The following is a 24,497-nucleotide window of genomic DNA, read 5'->3' on the forward strand; positions in this document are numbered from 1 at the left end:
AACAGCCCATAGATGTTTTATTAGTTTAAACCACAACACAAGGACTAGTGCAGCCGTGTCATCAGAGGGACTAAACATGCTACATGTACAAAAAAAAAAAAAAAAAAATCCTTTACACCTTCAGTAGTTGCCGTTGTTAGAACTGGGTATTTGTTGATAAGAACACGTTACTCATATTTGATACAAACATTACTGGGCAGAGAGATATCAATGTAAAGCTTTGATTACGAACTGAGAGCCTGGGGTTTGGGTCTTGATACCGTGGTAACTGAATCTGACTGAGCTTTTTGTGCAAGAAGACACTGTCCTAAACGTGTGGGGCAGCAATGTGTTCGGCCTCAAAAACCGTGAGTGTAATGAGAAAGGATACTTTTTTCTTTACCTTTTCTTAAATAACATCAATCAGCGATAAGCTTTTCCATCCACTGACACAGTATGTTATGGAACAGTGTGTATCAAGCCCTAGAGACATAAGCCAGTGCTCGGTGGCCGTCTTGTGTAGAGAACACTGCACCTTTTAAAATAATGACTCTATATACAATTTTCTTTAATGAAGTGAAGATGTGGAAGGGGAATTAAAAAATAAAAAAAAACAAACAAAAAAATAAAAAACAAGAATGCAGTACATTGTAAATGCGAAATGCATACCAATGCATGGCTTAAGGGGGTTGGCGCTCGCAACACTGAACAAGGAATCGCATTTGCAAGGCCTTCTCGCTGCGCTATACGTTCAACTGGAAACTGGAGGGACAAAAAACAGAGCGTGAGAACAATGGATGTCTCGCACAATGTTGAGTGGCCCAACCTACCCTTTCTGCCTCTCTCCCTTCCTCTCTCCCTTCCTTCCTACCCCGAAGGAGTAAATCTCTACTGAGTTCATCCTGGTGATATGCAACCTGTGTGTTGATTGGGGTGCAGGAAAGGCATATTGTAAAACTACACGTGGTAAAAACATTATTCCGCGTTTTGTTTTTGTTACTAAGCAACAACAAGTTCCGACTGACAATTTGCAAACAGAAGGTGTCTTGTTGGGAGTGCTTTAGAGGCGAGCTTTGTCCTCGGGTGCTCGCTGCTCGTGTGTTTCGATGGGATACGGGACACGTAATTCCGGTACTACGTCCAAACGACGTACTGCTGGTTTTGCCATTTAAAATTTGCCACATTAAAATTAATTCTCCTCATCCAAGAAATCGCCATGGGCTTGTGAGGTGACAGATTTTTAAAGAGGGGTGCTACAATAATTTTAGCAACACATACTAGTATTTATAAGGAAACATGCTCCCACAGGTACAGCAGTCAAAAATGGCTCAACGAATCACAAATATATATCCCATACAACAATACTGCTTAATAAAGGACCAAGTGCAATATGACCTTTCCTATTTTATTTTCTTATATCTAGTTTTAACTGCATTTCCTTGATAAGGCTTTGTCTTGATTAAATTTATAGGATGCAAAACGAGGAGAGATTATTTTTAAGGCGGGACCTAGAGGCATGCAAATAAACTACATTTATATTCACCATCAGTACAAGCACATTAAGAAGGAACAGGCGGACGAATCAGGATCCATCTCTTTGTCCATCGAGATCTAATTCTTCTCAGGAGAATGGATAAATGGCTTATTAGAAACAGTTACGTTACCATGGGAATTTTGGTTTGGTTAACATTACTCGGTATATGAAACACATAGCTAGCGCTGTAAACATGAACAATAAATATTAGCGTAGTTCAACATCACTGATGCGCAAGCGTCAGTGGAGTGAGACTGAATGGAGATGACGTTGCACACTGTTCACATTTTGGCAGTTTTTTCGTTAATTTAATATATATGTTTATATATATATATATATATATATTTATTTATATTTATATATATATGTGTGTGTGTGTGTTTTTATATACGTGTGTGTGTGTGTGTTTGCATGTCTGTCTGTCTGTGTTGTGTTTGTGTGTAAAATTCTTTAGCAAATGACATTCTCATGCACACAAGTGTTTTCAAACACAAGAAGCGGATCCATTGAAAGGTAGTCCAAGCATTTTTTTTTTCTTCAGTGGAAGTAGCTGCAAACTGAATGGAACATTTATCTTCTGTGCAGTCCAGGGTGGGGGGGGGGGGGGAGGGGGAGGGGGGGCGTGTCCACACTTTCCCCCCTCCCACTCATTTCTGGAGGTCACACTGGAGGAGGAGTACGATGGAAGGGTCGCTCTTCGCCGCCTCTTTGAACTCGTCCAGCGAGATCTGGTCGTCGTTGTTCTTGTCCATCTTGCTGAAGATCTTGTCCACCCGCTGCTCTGGCGTCAGCCCGTCCTCGTTCATCTTCATCATGATCACCGTCCCCACCATCTTGTAAATCGCCTTCACAGACACGGGGGCGAAAGCCACGTTTTAAGTCGGCGGTTAAGAGAAAGACCACTCTTGCTCCTACCACAGTGTCCGATCTCGTCTGAAATGGGCCGGTGTGGGTGCACATTTTGGTTTTAGCCCAGCACTACAACACTCAACTATTTAACTAATCATGGTCTTCTATCAAGACATTGATAAGTAGAATCAGGTGTCTTAGCGCTGGACTAAAACAAAAACTTGCAGCCACACCGGAATAAGACTGGACACCCCTATCCTAAACGTTCTTGCATAGGTCATCTACTCAGAACGTTTTGTCTGGGATTATTATTTACGCTCACATTTGAGGGATTTAGCCGATGCTCTTAATGAAAGAGGAAAAAACCTACATCCCAAGTAACGATTAATGAGAAGTTCAATTGTCATTGCGCTTTTAAAAATAATTTCCCTCAATCATTATTACTGACGTGGTCCTGTGTCCGCTAAACCAACGTAAAGAACGTTATCTTAGGGCCCCTCCGACTCTCGTACCTCGATGATCTCCAGCATCTCCACCCGCGTGATCTTGCCGTCCCCGTCCAGGTCGTACATGTTGAAGGCCCAGTTGAGCTTCTGCTCGAAGCTGCCCCGGGACGTGATGGAGAGCGCGCAGATGAACTCCCTGAAGTCGATGGTGCCGTCGCCGTTCTTGTCGAAGGTCCTGAACGCGTGCTGGGCAAACTTTGACGCGTCGCCGTACGGGAAGAACTGAAACAGAAAATGAAAAAAGCATTTTTTTTTTAAACCAACGTATGGCTAAACAACATATCCATTTAACCAAAGTATGCTCTGCTTAGGTAATGGGCAACCACAGGTATTTTGACTGTTTAGGCTCAAAATTCAAACGTTTACTGGAGTTTTAGTGGATCTTTTGGACAGCAAAGTAGTCAGCAACAACAGACACCGCAGAAAAAAGCTGAAATTCATGATGTCATCATGATGTCTTCTTTTTTTCTTCCCTAATGTTCAAATACGTGGTTGCTGTGCCTAAAGAACCTTTAATAATGACTTTATATACATTTTTATAAAAAGACACCTGTGTGGTGTCATGAAATTTGTCAGAAGGACAATAGGAACATTAAGTGGGCTATTCTTTGAGAACCGTTCTGTGTAATTTTCTGTGGTTTGAGTCATGATATAGATTAATTCTCTTGCTATTTTCCATCATTTAATTTTTCATATACCAAATAACACTGAGGATTTAAAGAGGAATCTGTGACTATAACTTACAACCAGTCTTTTTTCAGAGCATAATGGCACTTTAATGTATTTTATCAATAAGATTTTGCCTTATGTTGTCACTACAGTAGTTTACATAGCGCATTAAGTGTAGCTTGAAAACGGTCTGACTTCTGAGCGTAACCTGGAGCGACGATAAAGGAAAGTACAGAGATCAAACGAAAACTGGTGTGTGTGTGAGCGTGTGCACGTGTGTGTGTGTGTGTGTGTGTGTGTGAGTGTATGTGTGTGTTCATGTGTGTTTGTGCATGTGTGTCTGTGTGTGTGAGTGTGTGTTTGTATAATCTATGTGCGTGTATCTCACAGAATTCTACATCAAACCCCCCTCCCCCCCACACCCCCTCCTCTCCCCTCCCCCACCCTTCGTCTGCAATGCGGAACTGGGATTTTTCTTCTGAGGGAGCGCGGCTGCCACGAGCCCTGCGAACAGCCTCCTGCTCGGAGGGAACAGCATCCCGCGCGGCTTACTTTCACAGGGAACAGCCTCCTGCTCGGAGGGAACAGCATCCTACGCGGCTTTCCTTCACAGGGAACAGCCTCCTGCTCGGAGGGAACAGCATCACGCGCGCCTTTCCTTAAGAGGGAACAGCCTCACGCTCGGAGGGAACAGCATCCCGCTCAGCTTTCCTTCAGAGGGAACAGCCTCCTGCTCGAAGGGAACAGCATCCCTCGCGGCTTTCCTTCAGAGGAAACAGCATCCTGCTCACGCGCGGGGCTCCCAGTGCGCCGCCGCGTCCGGGCGTCGCGTGCACCGCACCTGGCCGCCGGCACCAAAGGCAGCCGCAGCACGCGCTCATGCATAAACTGCGACGACTGCATGCGGTTACATGCGACGGACTGAGATCTAATGCGATTCCGCCCAGGCCGTCAAACGCAACGGAGATGTGACTGAGGTGTTTCTGAGCCCGAAAATATATCTCTGCGATGTTCCTCATCACACAGTGAAAACAAATATGACAAATGACATGGAGCAAGGCTATCTCAATAAGAACTGTTTACATCAAGGCCCATAACATTTCAAGTGAGGTGGTAATTCAAGTGAAATGGGGGGGGCAGGATGCTTTTCCATAAAGCACAACTCTTCATGTGCAGTAGCTTTTCTTTTATTTTCTCTTTTCTTTTATTTCCCAGAAGTCTCTCTCAGTGTCACGTTTCCCAGCAGTCATTAGGAGCTCATCCCTGCCCACCAAACATGCTTTCTTTATCACAGTTAATCTGCCATCAAAGCATCCACTACGCTCATACAAAAGTCAGCACTGGTGAATAAAAAACATAAAAATCCTGCAAGCAGTTTAAACCCAGTGAGCAAAAGCCAGAATCTAGACGTCTAGAGGGTTGGAAATCTAGGTTGAGAGACGTTTTCACATAAACAGAGATGGTTGCCCCCAATATAGCTCAGGTTTTACCTGGATATAGCCTGGCTACGTCCTAGTCGGCTAGAAAACCTGTAGCCAGGTATTCACCTGAACGCCCAGACGACATTTCACCGACTTTTCACCACAAAGACATTCACTGGGTTGCTCCCAAGGTACTTTTAATAGCTGAACCACACAGACATGCATGGTCTTTGCCAGTTTCAACATAAACACTTTACCTGATGAAGACTTACCTGGGCAAAAAAAGTCTTTGTGGCGCAGCTACTGAATTTATATCCGGAAACTCTGTGATATTTTTCCTCTTAAACAAACAGAGAAATGTCACATGCTTCTTAGGAGAACACTTTGATTGACAGTCGTACACAGGCAGAATTTTCCGCTTTACCTGCCACCTCATTTCCCCGCAAGCAGTCGGCCCCCGCCCCCCTCGAGACCAGTGACTCCGAATTCCCTCGCCAGTCACGGTCCTGCCCACAGTCCCGCCCCCAGACAGATAGACACGTGGCGATGAGCGATCACAAATGCAGGCCTCGCTAATTAAGACATTTTAGGTCTTTCTGAGCAGATGTTGCGTGCACACATAGAGGACAACAACCTCACCCCCATATCTTTTCCTGTTCAAATGGTACACATCGATGTGGGGGTGTTTGTAGTAGGGCAGGGTGGGCTCCCTGTTCCCCTCGAACCCTTCCGGTTGAAAGCGAGCGTTTTTAAAATACAGGTGACCTTCTGCTGTCCTCCTGCCCGCGAACGTTAGCCCATGCCTCAGAAAATCGCTGAATAAATTTACAGGCCAGATGGGATGCCGTTAATCTTTTTATTTTTCTTCAGTTTTTTTCCTGATTCAATTTCATAACTGACATTTAAGATAAAAATAAGCACCGTGAAGAGACATTTTCAGTTAATTAGCTGTTGGCAAGGTAGGCCCTTGTTTGTACAGGCTGGCTTTATACGCCTGCCTTCACCCCTGCAAACCCCGCTTCACCACAGAAGAAGAAGACAATCACAAGGGCCACAACCAACCAATCAGTGGAGAGGCTGCGAGGAGGTGAAACTCATATTATATGCACATACAAACCGATAACGGTAGAGGAACAGTGTAAGGTCAAATGTAAAGCAATGTTTTGCCATTTTAATTATAAAAGGCTACAGCAATCATGTATTTTCATAATTCACATCCCGTCAGTTGATTTGGTCAATTGCTATGTCTGTGTTAAACCACCACCAGGCTACTGAGGACTGGAATTACAACAGAAAAAAGGCGAAATACCATATTTCTTATGCATAGGGTTGAGACACAAGGCCACAGAATATCAAAGCAGGGAAACACAGGCATTAAAGTCAGTGCCTGCATACTGTATGTGAGAATCCTGTTTTCATGTTGCATCATGAACATGAAGTGCAGTATATTTAACAATTTCATATAATTACGGTAGCTCATCATGATTCATTATTTATTTACATGTGTATATAACCACAGTTCAGATTACTGGTATGGAAAAAATTGATTGACTGACACCTTCGGATGTCACAATTCCCAATATTGACCCAGTACAGACACAACCCTATTCTATGTTCAGCTCTTTATTGAACGGGGCAGTTAATTTGATCGGTGGAGGCAAAAAAAAAAAAGGTCAAATGTTGACGTAAGCAATTTGGATGACTCATGTCAACCATTGTGTCAGCCTGACACGATAAGGGGTGGGGTTAATGGAGCCCGAAACCGCTCCCTCTTTTCTAACACATTACTGATTCAGAACTCACAGCTTGAAAAGACCATGGGGGGGCGGGGCTGATGTGGGCGGGTGAATTAACTGCCAATTCGATTGGGGTCCTTTCCAAACTGTGGCTGACATGACAAATCGATGAATTAGCAGTTAAAGGAGAGCGCGTGAGCTCCCCGTCACGGAATGGGGCGAATTATCTTGGTTAAAGTGCCTTGAAACGCAAACCGGCAGCAAAACTGGTCAAAGCGTAAATGAAGAACTGACGCCCTGTGCGCAAATTCAAACTGACTCTCTCACAGAGAGGGCCTTCTGCTCCATATGGCTGAGCACGGCCCTCCATTACACACGTTTTAACCCTTCAAGGCGTAAGATCATAAATACGTGACTGGAGTGTTCTTAACTGAACATTCTAATGCTGATGTCATAATCACTACTGGTGATTTACAGCAATGGAGTTCTAGAACACAGACTTAGAATTTAGAAAAAACATTCCAAAAAAGTTGAAGGCAAACTGATCATTTAAAAACATTAATACTACATGCGTCATAAATAAAAAAAACCAGGACTACTACTCTCCTTTTTTAATTTATCCTCAATTTGTGATGTTCTTTTGCTGTGTAATTGAAGTGACAACTAAGCCAAACGTTATTCCAATGTAGCTTATCTATGTGGAAGCCAAAAGCCTTTTTAGCAGTAAATGACACGGTAAAGCGATGACGAACATCTCTGTATTCCAGGGCGACTCGCTTAGAAAAGATTTCCCAACAACCAAAACAACGCGCATTGACTTGATTATTACCCGGATGATTGCGTGCAACTATTTTTTCAACACATTCATTCTAGCGTTGTGCAGACCCACACCTCTGAACCTTGGCAGGCAGCCGTTACCCACGTCCTGGCTGGCCTGCACTACCATGACACATCTGCAGCGAGAGAGAGAGGGAATTGGCGAGCTGAACCGGTGAGTGACGCACGACGCCAAGCCAAAAACCCGCCAGTCATCTACCGTTAAGCGGAGCATAAAAAACCTCCGCAATCAGTACACAAGCTGCCACTGCTCTGCTTCTAACAGGGACTCAATGTGTCCACACAGTCACGCTCTTAATGGGAGTCATCTATCAGCGTCACAGTCGAAATGGACACTTTTCTTCTGGCTGGACATGGTTTATTTTTCATACAAATTGTACCGCTCTAAAGTAACAATTATTTATTTATTTGGCAAACAGATTAATAGTATAAACAGAATGGATGGATGGATGGATATACTAGTAATATAGAATGATTTATTTTCTATTATTAAGTTCATCCACTGCCCCAAAAATTTTTCTGAGTATGTATTCATATGAAAAAATTTATCAAAACCCATCTCCAATAAAAGGAATTAGCCTATACATTAGTAAAAGAATGCAAAACAATTTATGCAATAATATACTGTATATATCTGCACTAAGTGTGAGCCAAGAAATTTACAGTGGCGCAAGAGTACATTGATATAAGATAATTTTCCATCCTGTAAGATGCATAAGAATGTGGGGCTTTAAATAATGAAATATGAAAAAGATAGTATGCCTTTAATTATATTTAAGAGAACACAGAACACACTGTACAATGCCCTTTGTCAGGGTGATATTAGCAATGCAAATAAGTGCACGGTTACAAAAGACAAAGCCATATTTATTCTTGCTCACAACCTCTTGACACAAAGACTTCATTTCCCATGATCCCTAGGGCTGCCTGTCAGTGTCACGACCCACCTAGTTCTGGCTGCGCCTCTGCTTTCACACGCTCAGGTGGGGTTCCCACGGCAGCAGCGCCTTGCCGTGAGCTAACAGCTGGTTTCAAACGGCTTGTCCTTCACTACAGGCCCTCCCCCGCAACCCCCCCCAAAACCCCCCACCCTTCTTTCTGCCCCCACCCTCCTCTCCTCTCGCCTCCGGCCCGCCAATAATGCCCCTGCTGGAGTCCAGCCATACTCAGCCCCCCTCCCCATCGTGCACTATGTTTTCCACTACACCATTTTTTCCACCCACAGAGCTGGTCTTCTCCGATGGAAACCCCATTAGTCGGACGGTATCAGCTACGGCCGCGGTGCACAGAGCTCTCTCACATGTATTTTTAGCGCCTTTTCCTCCATTTTAGAACTTTTGGGAAATGCTACGCTTAGTTATCGACCCTTTCGCTGCCCGGTGAGTCGTTCCAACGGCAAACGTACCGACACAGTGTCCACATTACAGGCAAACGGAGTTCAAATTGACCCCCATTTTGAAAAGCCTGTTCTACGAGCTTGATGTCCACACTAGGCATATAATGCCAGAAGAGCATTAATTTGTTATATAATCGTAAATAACCTCCAAGTCCAAGTGTCGGTTTGCAAAGTGCAGTGCGGCTGGTAACTTTGAAACACATGACTTTTCTGATGAGGAAACTTTCAAAGCAGACGCTGATGCAGCATTATGTTAAGGTTGAAATTAATGTACGTCAACAAATGGCCGCTCCGGGGGGGGGTTTCAACGAAAAGCAGAGAGCGATATGGAAATGGAGAGGTGTCGGAGTAGAGCTGTTTAATTGCAGTGTTTAAATCTGCGAACACGTATCACAGCAACACAAGCACCTTGCATCACCACAGGGCATCGAGTGCCCTTGCAAGGCTATCAAATGTCCAAACCAAGCGAACACAAAAAAAGGTGAGGATTAGATTTACTAACCCAGCAAGCGAACACCTGTCACATTACATGGTCAGGATGAGATGGTACCGCAGCCATCAAAATGGGTAAAAATCCATAATTCATCGCACACATGTTGTGCTTTCTAAATCAAATGCAATTGTTCTTTGTCTATACTGTACATAGCAAAAGCATGTGATATATTGTACTGACAAGTAATGTCTTTCTTTCTTGTAATGTTTTTTTGTTTGCGTGTACACCAGGAAAATAGCTGTCGATGATGGTACAGCTCAAGAGTATCCAAACGAAATAATTAAATAAATAAATAAAATAAACGAATAAACCGCCACTGAGCGTCAGTGCCCCACTCCGCCGGTATTTAGTGCTACGGCGGCCTGCTAGTGGTAGCGGCAGCTCCATTCCCCAGCTGTATGTGTTTTCGAACACCTGGGGGGTTGACCTTGGTTAAGCATGACATCACTGTCCTGTCTGCTTTACTCTTGCTAGAAGGACGTATTTCATAGTTGAATGGGAAGAGTAATTATTTCCCTCTTAAAACTGTCAGAACAAAACATTTAAATTTATGAGCTTCCAAGTCATGCAATCCCAGAGATACTGGATGAGATGAAAGACGACCTGGAACAGCACCAATCACAATCACGCCTGCAATCCAGATCCCCCATGTTGCACTTGCTCACTTCTGGCTCCTGGCTTATTCCATCAGTCCTGTTCATAGTAACATCTGGAGCTGATATCTCACATTCTTCCAAAGCAATTTCTTGCTCTGACATTCAGAAATATTCAAATCAATATGCAAAATGCAGCTGTGTTCATTTACATAATTACTTTCAGTAAATACTTGTCCAAATCAACACAATGCATATGCACATTCATGTTTTTGGAGTAGTCTTAAAAACCCCCTGTCCACTGGATAAATAAATATTGCAGCTCTATCGGATGCGACAGTAAAAGGTGAAAAATCCCACGGTATTTATTGCAAAGTGCATTCCTCCGTGTATTGGCCAAATTGTCAAATTGGTTCCCTCAATCTGGCCACAGAGCTAATTGGCTAAATAATTGCCTCCCTCTCCTCTTCAGCTGATGTGTGATGAATTGTTTTGGCACAAAATGGCTGCCGTGCATCACCCAGATGTGTGCTACACAATGGCGGTGACTTCCTCCCTCCACTGTATTCTGAGGTTGCAAAAAAATGCTATATAAACACACTACATCATCATCATCATCATAATCATCATCATCATCATCAGCAGGTATTTGGTGCTTACTGTCCTCGAATACATTCCAGGAACAGACAATGAAAGACATTCATTCTCTGCATCCTCCTGCTAGTTATAAATAATTCATGAATACAGCTTTGTGTTTTATGTAACCCAAATGACAAATGTATTTTGAGATCATAGATTGCATTTTTTCAGTCTTTTAAAAACAGGAGCCAGGACAGTTGCTGGTGGTACGGCTGCACTACTAAGTGCAGCTCTCATGCACTCAGTTCTCCAGGGGTATAAAGCCTGATGCGCATGCATAATCGCTAGGACACTGACAGCGATAGGGGCCGAGCCATAAGAAGCATCCAAGCCTCAATGGGCCAGAGAGCTAGCAGAGCCAGCAGAGTTCCATCCATCCATTATCGAACCCGCTTACTCCTGGTCAGGGTCGCATGTGGGCTGGAGCCTATCCCAGCATGCACTGGGCAAGGAGGCAGGAATACACCCTTGTGCAGGTCGCCAAATACACTGCAGGGCGCGCACACCACTCACTCACGCGCACTCGTACCTACAGGCCATTTAGAGTCTCCAATTAGCCTGTTCTTGAATACGAACCAGGAGGAAGCCCACATAGTCGAACCCGGGACCTTCCGGGCAGCGTTGCTACCCACTGCACCACTGTGCCACCCCGCAGGTAGGGGAACGAAACACATGTCATGTCTCGTCTACCCCTACGCCACGGACTGACTGCACAAAAAAAAAAGAAACCCAAAAATGTCTGTGGAATTGGTAAACAGAGAACAAGCTCTAAACCAAAGATAAATGAACAGCTCGCTAACCCTGGTGGGATGGACAGATTAAGGCAGAGACCTCTGTTTTTTAATTGTCCGCAATGTAAATGACACATAAAAGCACACGCCCACACACACACGGAAAAATAAATCCAAAAATATAACAACAAAAACAAGTAATTATGATGTTGAAGTATGTGAAATTAGCACTAATGGTTGAGCACACACAGGTAAAATTGACTCACAATTGATAAATGCACAACCTAGCCTATTACATTGCTATAAATTCTACAGGGCCCACCTACGCAATAAAATGTGATTGCTGATTCTGTCTCCATAGAATGAAATGAATGCATGAAAATATTGTTTGTTTTTTCATGTTTTTCGTTGGTTATTACAAAAGACTGATTCTTTAATGAATGATTCTAAAAGAGAAAGGAAGTGGCATTGAACATATAACAGTTAAATAATAAGTTAAGTTTAGTTTTTTGTTGTCATTTTATGATAGGATTTTACTCTGAAAATGTGAGCTGAAAATTGTACTGAAATGAATAGCAAGAGTAAATAATTGTAGGAGTAAAATATTGTTTCACATAATATGTAGATTTAGGCTATAAGCTGCACATACTCACATAAAAGATTCAAACAAATTAAGTGCATTCATACGACTGAATGTACAGCCTGCTGTAAAATGTTGAAGAGCTGCTGCACTTCTCCACCAGCAGAGGGGGCTATTGGTAGATATGGCACGGGGAATCACGCCTGGAGCACAGGGCATCTCTGACTCAGCATTTTGCCTGCAGACGAGTAGTTCTGGAGTAGCCCAGGGCCCTGTTTCACAAAGCAGGCTTTCCGAATTTAGCCGGATGACTGCACGTTGTACAACCGGGAACCCTCCAAAATCTCCAAAAAAAGAGCTGTTCCGTGGTTTTTACTCGACGCAGATATCCAGCTAACTCGGGAATCCTACTCACGGCACACGAAACAGAAATCACTCATCCCTCCATATTCAGAGACCTCAGTCACCCACTGTGTCAGTTTTCCGATTCACACAGCGACAGGATTTAATCCCCTAAATCCAGGTAGTCTGTAAAATGGCAGCCATTTGCCACAATGCTGTCTCTTAAACTGCCTCGCTATACATGCCAGGTCTTTTTCAGTCAATTAGTACGTCCTGCCGTTCCCTATTTCCCCATTATTCTGTATTTTCCCCCTTGACCGAATCATCCCGAAAAACTTTATTTTTCATTGGAAAGATATCCAAGAAATATAAAGTTCTGCTTTTTCTGCTTCTGTCTAGTCAAGCTGAATAGTGACTACCTATACCAAATATGTAAAGCATATTTTAAAATAATGCATTCTTTTCATTATTCATAAAAAATTTACTTAAGCTCAGCAAAATAATCTAAATGTAATAATTTGCTATGGCTAGTACAGCTATAATTTTGCTCATGTTGAAACACCGTTTATGTTGCATTTCTCCAATAACAATGGTTTTACAAATTTGCCAAAAAAAAAAAAGATATACAATCAATTTTGCACAATGGATATGGCTTGAGACCGACGTGGGCCCAGTGGAACGACGCAGGACCTTGAGCTGACCTTGAGCGGGAGGGGACCAGGGTTGATCACCGGAAACCCTCACAGTCCTTCCACCGCTTCAGGTCACGGAGAGACCATTTGTCCCCTTTAAGGGGGAGCGTGTGTGTGTGTGACATCACAAACGTGTGCTTAGAGTGTTCTTAACTGAACATTCTATTGCTGATGTAACAATCACTACTGGTAACTGAAAGCAGTGGAGTTCTAGAACACTGACTTAGAATTTTGAAAAAAAAGGAAAGAAAAAAACCATTCCAAAAAACCTACTCTTCAAAGGGTTAATATCCCCTATCCTTCCCAATGCCTCCTGTATGGTAAAGGGACAGCCTTGTCATTGCTATTGAGAGAAAGCCAGTTTCCCCCTCGGGCCAGTCAACATTGAGGTTACCTTGTTGGTTATTTGCAGCTGCTAAGCGACACATCGCTGCAAAAAAACAAAACAAAAAAAAACAGCCTGACAAAAGAAGACAGCCTTGTAAAGAACATGTAACCCTCTGTGATATTTATGAATCCCCCGTGGGTTTAATTCACAGAGACCTTCCTGGAAAGCGTTGGAAGGGAAGAGGACACGAGAGCTCCCCTAAAGGGTTATGGCCACATTCAGTCACGCCCGCTACTTAAAACGTGAGTTACCGTGAGGAACCACGGCAAGCTCCTTTCCCTAAGAAACAGCCATTAGAGAAAGGGGTGACTTATCAGGCGCCATCATCCGTGAATGAGATGGGCTGCTATTGATCGCCGGAGAGCAATTTATTTCTGTTGAAAAGACAACCTTGTGTGACATTGGTACGTTTTTCCCTCAGCGTGAACCACAGTGAGTCTTCGACCATTTAAAAAGCTCACTTAGACTTAGTCTTTTATAAACGACTCTGCCGGGACCCGACTACATATTGTCCATCTTCATGCATTCTTACATAGGGTACAGTTAATCTCTCTTTGCAGGACCTATTTCGTTCCTCCTCCGTCTCTCTCCCTCGCTCCCTCCCTCCCTCTTTCTCGCCCTCTCTCCCTCCCTCCCACTCCCTCACTCTCTCCCTCTCTCAAGTACACATCTGTATCCTTGCCCTAAACCTGCCCCCCCACCAAAACACGACCCATAAAAACCATGTAAGCGCACAAATCCTGCCAAAATGACTCATCAGCCTTCGTTCTCCCCCTGGCTCTATATAAAAAAGAAAGTTGGAAAGATAAGCTTTCTTTTATACGACCGGCCTCTATTTTCAGAACCGGGACCGGGGCCTCACAGACCCGTGGGTGCGGAAAAGTCAGCGTGGGGGGCGTGAGGGGGCGTGCGGCAGTTTCAGGGCTTCGTTAGCGAGTCGCTAGGTCGCGGCGCGCGCCTCTCAGCGCACGCACGGGCAGCGGCGGTAACCAAGGGCCACCAACACCGCGTTCCGCCGGCTTAAAAAAACATCACGGCTTAAATCGTCTGATCCCCTGAGATGCCCCGACCTGTTCCAAATTCCCATTAAAAAAAGCTCCTCTCTCCACATTCGGGGGGTTGGGGGGGGGTGGAGGGAGAGTCACCTGATGTCAGGACACTGCTTGAAAATCCCCCAAAAAATGTGGTCATCTCTTTGATTCACAGACAACATGCCCTACATTTGCCTTTTTAACTTTCTGTTTGGGATTTTAAAAATATATTCTGTATATCCAGCCAATGAAAAGACTGTATTCAGTGTTTGATCCACAGAGCGCTTTTGGGGGAGAATTAAAAGCAGCTCTCGGCCTCACACTTTTTTCCCGCCCTTTTTCTTCGCCGCGCCAGATGCCGCAATGCCGTCCGCCGGATCGATCTGGGTCAGGGCCCCACGTGCGGCCGGCGATCCGGCACGGGACCGTAGCCACGGTAACGCCCGCTCCCTCACGACCCAGAGGTTCCGCAGTGCCGCGCACTTCCACCGCGCGAAATGCCCGAGGCCCGCAGCGAGATCGATGCCGTTTTTTTAGCACCCGACCCCCGTGAAAAACCGCGGCTGAAACGACGCAAGCTCAGGCACCTCACGACTCCGCACGACGGGCAACTGCACCTCACGACTCCGCACGACGGGCAACTGCACTGCACGGCTCCAGTTCCACATCATAACCAAGCGCAGATGTATTCACACAAACTCTGTGGTGAAGTGCATTGAGGACATTTTAAAAGTAAGAGATGAGTCATACACAGTCAGTGCTCATGTTCCATGGTAAAACAAACAAACAAACTAAATAAATAAATAAATAAAACGTGTTAAAGACGGCAGTGGCATATGTGGTTTAGTGCTCCTCTGACGTGGGGAGCACAATAGCCGCTGCAAACAGAACCCTGACGCACGTCTCGCCGTTACAGTTTGCTGTTGACGCCCCTGCGTCAGTGAAAACAAGGTTCAAAACAATCAAACGCCCACCGACAGGTCAGCCGTTTGGCTGACTGATGGCGTCACCGCTTCCGAAAACTACGCCACTTCAATTTGAGGCGAGCCGTTACCGTTAAAACCTCGTTCTCAAACCGTTTAGTGTGGAGAAATGTGACTCTGGAGGTTTCCCGCGAACACTGAGGTAAAGCGCCGGTGTCGGATTGAGGAATGTCACTGAGAAAAGAGGTACAATCCTGGAGGTTCCTCTCCCCCAGTTCTATCTGATTTCAGTCATTTTCTCCCAATAAATCCACATTTCATCATATTGGTTTAAATGACATTTTGCACCCATATAGCAAAACGCAGAGAGGAAACACTGTTTATTAATAACTCTGAAGATAAGAGGCCCGAAAGTCAAATAATGAGATTCGATAACATCAAATCATTTACATTCAGTAGATCCTAATATTTCTAGCATTTTTTTTTTTTTGGTTCACGTTACAAATGGATCTTGATCTTATGTAACACATGCACTTCATTACCACGCCTGTGTAGTGTAACCTCCTGAAAGGTCATTTATTTGACACGGTTCTCTCTCGGGTGCACAGTGGCACTTCCTCCATTCAGGGTACTTCCTGTTGGCTTCACTCGATTACACGCCTGATTGACGTGGACTCGCCCACTGCGTCAAACGCTCCGAAAGTCAATATAATTAAAAAGAAACAGGAGCGTGTTTTCAGTTCACTGACAACTGCTGTGCAATGACACAAGCTTATCCAATATCCATTCAATTGATCCAAGTGCAGATTTACTGTGAAAACCCATTATTGAAAATCATTTCCGCGTGTGTTCAAAGTGCACAACATAGAAACTGGAGCAGGAGAAACACACCTCCCCACACCCTTTTCCTCCGCACAACAGATGCCAAAAAACCTGTCACAAAAAAATTAATAAATAAACAAACGAAGAAATTATTAAATAAATAGCCACTGGTGCTGCTAAAAAGTACAGAAAATTAATTACCAAATAACCATCTGGTCTTTTGGCGTTGCAGTGCGAGGCACAGATGAAGACGAGTCCGTGTTTTTCCTCACGTTCTCACACCATCAAAACACAAACAACGGAGGAGCTGCAGCGTTGTACTCAACTCTTCGGTCAGCAGAAAGGGGGGGAGACTACCTAATCCACCGGTCAATACGTGCAGGTGTAGTGGGGGCGCTTGAGCAAACAAGCCTGTGGAAAGGGGGCAGTGAAACGCTCTCCACGGCCACCACACAGATACTGACTGAGGACACACAACACCGCTACACCCCCCACCCACCCATCGCCCCCCACTCTACCCATCACTGCACAGTGTCTGTGCCAAAGGCATCACTAACACTACTCACTCGCAAAAAAAAAAAAAAAAAACTATTCAGCGAATGCGAGGCCTCCCATTCTGTCTCTCCGTCCCCGTTATCTCTGCTTTTGGGATTTTAATAAAAGTGCGCGTTGCCTGGGAACACGACGCACAACGCAGCGCACCAATAAGAGCCCGGGTGGTTCAGCGGTACCAGTTTCCCGAGACGGTTTCAGCCTGCGTCAGGAACGGAGTGGATTTTTTTTCCCACCAACAGCAGCAGACATCTTGGCTGCAGTGCATTAAAGTGCTCCTGCGCTCCTTGTGCTTCCAGGAGAACAGAGGCTTCGGTTCCATGCAGGATTCACTTCACGCAAGACACACACAAAATCAAATTTTTTAATCCACTGGCTTGTAGATTCTAAAAATCGCCAGTCATTTTCAACATTTTACCAGCCACAACGCTGGGGCCACAAATCATACCAGCCGCAACCAAAATTACACCTGCATTTGACTTGTGGCTGGTGTTAATTCCATACCTTGCAGGTGAGCAACAAAAGTTACCGTACTACCGTTCTATATCATTCATTAAGAATTATTTTGAAATATGAAAGAACTCATGTTGCACTTTGCAACATTCTCAAATGTGACGGAACACATAAACGTCACACAATACAACCATCTCATCAAAATGTATGCAGTGAGCCTTATCTGTGATACACAAAGATATTTTGCAATGAAGGGTAATGAAGGTGACAGGGCACGCTTCACAAAAGCTTTAGGAATATACGTACTCGTTGAGTAACAGTCGACTAAATATTCTGAGCCGGCATCGTCAATTTTGCTCCTTGAGTCTGGGTGTTTTGCTAATCACCCCACCCCGTTCAGTTAGAATGCTGGAGCTGCAGATTACAACTTGCAAACGAGGGTAATAAACACTTAAATGGGACCTGGTGGGTGTAATTACAGTAACTGAGCTTATTGGTAGGTTTGCAAATCAAACAACTGCGTGGAGGAAGCCCCAAATTCGAAAAACATCAGAAAACATTGGCAGAGGATTTGTGGCCGGTACTCGAAATCCCCGTGTGTACCTTGTGACGGCGGCTTTTCTCGCAAAAACCCCGTTCTGCTCTCTCGAAATGCCAAGCAGTGGGGGCAGGGGGGGGGGGGGGGGGTTTGGGGAGGGTAATGTCATTTTAATGTGGCCAAACATTTGCATACGTTCTCCGCCATTTTGCCACCGCAGTCCCTGAGTGGCGTATGGTTATGCAATAATCTCACAGCTGTGAACATTTCCCAACATTTGTGTGACATTTCACGGCGGTGCTTATTTGAGCGGCTAATCGCGCTACTTATTATCGAACATCAAAAAAGGGAAAGGAATTAAATCCGGGGGTTGCCCCCCAAATCACAGCGTGACCCGAGCTCACTTATCACTCCTCTCAGCACAGGTAGACACGGTCACACATTCCATGGGCGAAGCACACCTGGGCGGCGTCACACCTCCTCCTGACTGGGGAACCCCCCCCACTCCCCAATCCCCCCCCACCCCACCCCACCCCCCCCCGCCAGTGGGCGGGGCCCGGCACGCTACACCCACCTTGACGTAGAGCTGCTGGAACTCGTCGAGGTTGAGGCGGCCGCTCGGGCAGTCCTTCAGGAAGCCCTTGTACCACTGCTTGAGCTCGTGCTCGTTAAACTCCGTGCTCTTCACCAGGTCCTCCATGACTTCGGGGGTCAGCTTGCTGTTCTGTTTCCCCATTGTTTCGGCTGCGAGAGGGAGAGGGAGAGAGAGAGGGGACACAGAAAGCGCAGGAGTTCCTCAGAAAGAAGTCGAAAATAAAGCACGAGCGTATCCCAGGGAAACCTCGGGAAAATGTTGATCAAAAACGAAGTGTAAAAATATGTAATAAGATCTCTGGAGGACTCAGATTACTGTTACATTACACAGAAATGCTTTGTTTATTTGCTCCGTTCTTCTTTGACAGTAATACAGTTGTCAGTTATACTGTGTCTCATAGTTCTATTGTATTTGTGGGTAAGTTAGATATGCACTTCGTTGTTAATGCACAGCTAAGCACTTAAGTGTCTGCATCCTGGTAACTTCAGGAAACGGCGAAAAGCTTCAGCCAGACAATTTCTGCACTTAAAGTTGCTTGGCCTGCAATCCCACACCAGATTACTGGCAGGGAGAGGGATTAATTAATCGTTCTGCCATTAGCACCAGAAATACCTGCTGATCTTAGGGTATAAAGTGCTGTCTGCAGGTCTACACCTTTGTGGGTGGGTTCCTGATAAATTTGGTGAAGATGAGAATGCCTGCCGAGGGATTTCTCCAATGTGAAGCAGCACTTTTACTGCTTGCTTTAATGGCCGACTCAGAGTAACGATAACATTATTAACAAATGTTCTTTTTTTGTTAAAGTATTGAAACGTTTATTCATTTCCATTTTAATGATTATGTTTTTCTGAATATGCAAGGCAATTCTCAAGGCATCCAATGACAGATGACAGAAAGATTGAAAAATGTTTTCTCCCGGTCAGATGGCTGAATATTTCAATAACTGGTTTTTGGCACTACCATTAAAAGCAATTGCAATGCGCTAAATGGACGAGGAAAGGGGTTTGCCATTACCGAAAAAAAAGATAATTTGTAGTTTCCAGAATACTAATGCCTTTCCAATTCACTGCATACATATGAAAATGGAAAAGCGTTCAACGTAGCCACCATTTACAGCGCTAAGATGTTCACCAATTATATCCCAATTTTCTGAAGTTGCAATTCGATTAGCCTAGTTCAGGGCTGCATGTTTTGTTCATGTCTGAACTTTTCCTAAAATAGGAAAAGATTAAGACAACATGTGGGTGCATATTCACATTAATAGGCAATTTCCAAATCTCCAGGCTATAGCATGAAAGTGTTTTGTTTATTTTTTATGATTGGACAGTAATTCAGCTATTTTAACAGAGAAAACAGATACAGTGGGTAGATCGTATGTGGCTCACCCCCTGCTTTCATTACCATATTTACATCAGTACTATTGGTGGACACCATGGAACCCTGCTTACCGCATACACAGAGGTGGTGAGACGTGGAAATCTTTTTAAATAATGACTGCTGGATACCACAGAGTTTAATGCATGCGGTCTGTTGTGTTTCGCATGCATAATTGTCTTTATTTCCACAGCCACTATTATTGCAGAAGAAAATCAATTTTTCTGTCCAGTTGTAGGATTTACACAACAGCTAATTACCATTTAAAAATAAAGTCTATTCATAATGTGTAAAACCAACTAAGTTGTTTGAGTAAACCTAATTTCTTAAATGAACAACCATATCTGGACTATAATAGGACATTTTTTCTAGTTTTGTGCCTCTTAGCCTATATCGTATTATTTTCACTGTTCCACATTTTGTTGCCAATGACTCATGAAGACTAGTATCATCAAGAAGCCTTGAGCCTCTAGGTAAAATGGCCATACATGAGTAACGTCCACCAAAGTCTTGCTGCTTGCAATACTGTAGGGAAACTGGCAGCTCATTCAAAACTAATCAGCCGAATGTAATTACCAAATGACCTCTTCTGTAAATATCAACAACAAATATTTTCAATATCAAATTCATTAAGGTGGGATGGAACAGGCTGACTGGCATGGCTAAGCTGAAATGGTAGATATGCACTAACTGCACAAAATCACATTCACCTGCAGACTGAATTGGGCTTACAATTCAAAATATCTCCCATAACCCTTTTGTATGCTTTTTGGAATGTTTTTTTTCAAAATTCTAAGTCAATGTTCTAGAACTCCATTGTTTTCAATCACCAGCAGTCACTGCTACATCAGCATTAGAATGTTCTTAACATTCTAATAACACACTTGTGATCTCACACCTTAAAGGTTTAACAAGTCTCAGTAGCAAATTGGGCAGAATGCTAAACGATTCAGCACTTCACCCTCAACCACCCACTTGCCTGCTAGCTAGACCAGTGTACGCTCCCAAATCATAATATAATTCACTTAAAAATAACAACATCCCTGTAAACAAGCAGATGAACAGACAAGAACCATTTTGATCCACTATGATCACCATAGTGCCTAATTTAAATTGCACCAAATATACTGGTTATAGCTATTAGCCTATAGAGAATGAGAATGTCTTTGTCATTCAAAAGCATCATTAGGTCAGATAGCACACGTATACATATAATAAAATAACTCTAGAAGATGGCTCAGATTTCCCTGAAAGACAAAGATTGTGGAAAACTATTCTACATGGCCAAGACTGTATATGTCACAGCATCATAGTGGAATAAAAAATTCCAGCAATATGCCCGTTGTTGTAAAATACAATTCATCACTGAGCTTCAGAACCGACTGGACTGAAAGACTTGGTCTTTACGTATGTACGGTCTTATAAGCAACTATCCAAATAGCCTACATAACAACCGTTATGAGTTACCAAATCATTACTTGCCTATACGGGGACAGGATAATTGCCTATTATGCATTATAATGCTCGCTAGCTGGCAAGGTACAGCACGTCACAGCTGTCTCCATAACAAGAATGATTTGCGCACGCCAATACGAGTCTCTGCTCCAAGTGAGTTGACCCTGGTGGTCATAGCAGCTCAAATTAATCACTTAAACTTTCCCGCCTCCCCTGCACTTATGCGCTGATATTCTCTACAGTGCATAACACCACATATCCCTCCAACCAAGGGGGTAACCCACACACACACACACACAGGGCAGGGGGGGGAGACAACTGGGTACTTTGTCACGGGCCCTGGAGGAGGGGAGGGCCAATGGTTTGTGAACTTGCGGTAAATATTATTATCCTGGGCCCGGGAATAATGTAATAATATACTTTTGTCGCAGGCCCAGGAATTTCACCCAGCATCCCTGCAGACACACACACACACACACAGCACCACTCACATGACTGCCAAAAAGAAAAGAGAAAAAAAAACAACAGATTTTTTTTTTTTTTTAAAGCTACCACAAAGATAAATAATGAATATTAAATAATGAATGTGTCAAATGACCTGCATACGCCAAAAGCTTTTGAACTCTGATTTAAAGAAGCAGATGACACGTTCAATGTTATTACAGGGGATACGTGAGGGAGATTCACCGTAATTTGATTGATAGCCACTGCGACCCTCGTGGGGATCAATAAATACAACCTGTGCAACTGACAAGAAAGCTGTCTTACGATGGAAAGGGTCTTTTCACTGGATTCTTGAATGATGTCATGTCTAGACCAAAGAGCTTTAGCATGTTACGTTGCAATACAAAACCACGCATCCGTCACAAAATAAAAACAAACAAAAAAAAAATCCCTGAACAGATCATTCAGGATGAGTCTGCAAATAATGTATGCATGAATGCAAACACTGAAAGCAAAAGCAATGAATGATAATTATCCAAATTTAATGTTTATTCTGATTGGCATTACTTCCTTAAATCTGCAACTGCGCATTATACTTAAAACATTTCCAGCCACAAAATTACATTGTTTCTATCTTTACACTGTTCCTATTCAAAAAAGACGGTATATATTTCTCAATAAGGAAAATGTCCCACCCAGAAATGGACCACTATAAGATGCACAACTGGTCTTGCTATTCCTTGTGATTGCAGCATGTGCTCAATCTACTGAAGTGTTTCAATTTTTCCTTACGGAATGCTGTAGTGTTGTCACATCTGCCCATGCTCAATTGATAAAAGCTGATACAATCTCAGGGCAAACAACACTATTCAATTTTTATTTAAATAAATATTTTATACAGCAAGTGCTCAATACATTGTGTGTGTGTGTGTGTGTGTGTGTGTTTACGTGTTTGTCTGTCAGTGTGTCTTGGTTTTTTTTAACCCTGTATTTTTCTGTACCATGGATTAAAGACAGACACATTGGTGCAATGCTAAAACTACGCCTAAACAGTCCTTTCTTGCCCTGCAGGAACCTACTTACTGCATTCCGGACACGTGAGCCATCATAGAATGCTGTGTGATCAAATGACGTCTGAAGTGTTAAATTCGAAGTCTTACAGGGCCAGCTCCTTATTTTCATCAACAGCTGTGGCAATATTCATATAATGTGTTCACAAATAATTCGATATCTATGAACACGACATTTAAATCAATTCTGTGGGGAAAATGACTGTTATTTTGTCAGATTCACTGAACATTAAAACTGAATGAATTCCAAAACGTTAGTCAAAGCCAACCCTCTGTATCAACACAGATCAATCAACAATTGATCGATGGGTCAACATACAACAACACAATAATCATAATATATTTCAGTGTGTAACATCATACCATGTTGACTCGTTAACCTGCAAATGAACAAGCACACACTGCAATGTTAAAGATGATTCGAATCGTTTGGCGCATTATGTAACAGCGCCGAATGTCCGTTTTCCGTCATTTTCCAGCGGGGGGTGACCTTGAGAGTCAACAAGAACAAAGTGAATTGCCTTGAACCAGAATCTTACGAAATAAAACACGCGACATAGCCCACTTTAAGAGACGCCAGAGTTTATGTTACAATTGAAAGACTAGTCCTACCAAAGGATTTTCAAAAGCAAAATGTTTGTAATCCTACCAATCTCAATATAAAATCCCCCTAAACTTAGCTTGTTTGCGTTTGAAGAAGCCATACAATTCGAGCCAAAGAAATAGGCTAAATGTAGTCGTATTTCATTTACTCCATCAGTTTTTTCAGACATTATCATATTATTATTTTTAAATAACTGGTCGATGTTGCATACAGCATACCGACGTGCCAGCGTCAGAGTAGCATCATAGCAGCAACATTGCGACCGCAGAAATCTGCCAGCTTCCCTGTAGTCATGTTTGTATCGTTTACTGAAGTACCCCACAGCAAATATTTTCGTCGAGCAGGAAGACAGCCATTCATTTTTCTTTTCTTTTCTATACTTTTATCATGCACATCGCTTCTCGAAAAATAGGATGCATTGTCAGTGCAAACGGCTTGCAATGGAATTAGAAAATTAAAACCCATCAGGAATTTCTCCTTCCTCATTAACAGCCTTTTGCCATTTGAAAAACAAAAATAGAAACTTGTATGTTGCTTTCATATACGTACTGAAGATGTACCGAAATTTAAACGATATCTTAAATTATATCTTAAATATTCTGCATACAACACCAAGCTGTAATAATGAAAATAATGTTGCAGCCGCGTAGCTTGCTTACTCAATGACATGCATTCTTAATACAGATAAATCAGTTTTTAAAAGTCTGCAACCATAAAGGATAACGCTGTTCAAAGAAGCATGGTGTAAGGCTTAATGCGAAGACCTTTTACTTTATTTTCTTCGATGAACTGCCATTTGATTTTTTCAGTAATCTAATAGGTAGAAATATACACTCCTCTTAGTACCCTATAAAAAGCATCGCGCCACAAGGGAAAATACCCCGCACTTCTCTTAAGTATAAAGATAAACGTCTTACCTTAACGAGAAAGCAAAGCTTCTGCTCGTCCGATCTTTTCTTTGGGGCGATTATTAAAGTAAACGCGCTGTTGAAATGCACTCGAATATGTACACCTCTACAGTGAGGTTTTCTTGAGGTAACGCGAAATTAGATTAGAAAAAAAAAATCGTAAATGCAGCTCCGGAGATGCAGATGGGACCGATCACAGTCTAGTCTCGGAGCTATGTGACGCTAGAGATACAATGCAGCTCGGCGGCGTACTGTGTGCATCACAAATTTATTTCACACAGTGGTTGTCTTTTGCAGAGGACCGCTGTTGCTCGACTGTGCTGTTCTTTGAGTTTGCGCGAGG

The 24,497-nt window shown here is 43.3% G+C and overlaps 1 protein-coding gene across 1 annotated transcript; it reads right to left on the minus strand.

Moving 5' to 3' along the window:
* On the minus strand, positions 1-24,497 carry vsnl1a (visinin-like 1a). The gene is made up of 4 exons (XM_064340302.1): positions 24,164-24,497; positions 18,279-18,448; positions 2,875-3,090; positions 1-2,358 (listed from the first exon to the last, which is right to left on the minus strand). The coding sequence occupies exons 2-4, from the start codon at positions 18,438-18,440 to the stop codon at positions 2,161-2,163; spliced, it is 576 nt and encodes a 191-aa protein (XP_064196372.1). The 5' UTR covers positions 18,441-18,448; positions 24,164-24,497; the 3' UTR covers positions 1-2,160.

Source organism: Anguilla rostrata, chromosome 6 (assembly GCF_018555375.3).
Source record: "Anguilla rostrata isolate EN2019 chromosome 6, ASM1855537v3, whole genome shotgun sequence".
NCBI lineage: Eukaryota > Metazoa > Chordata > Actinopteri > Anguilliformes > Anguillidae > Anguilla > Anguilla rostrata.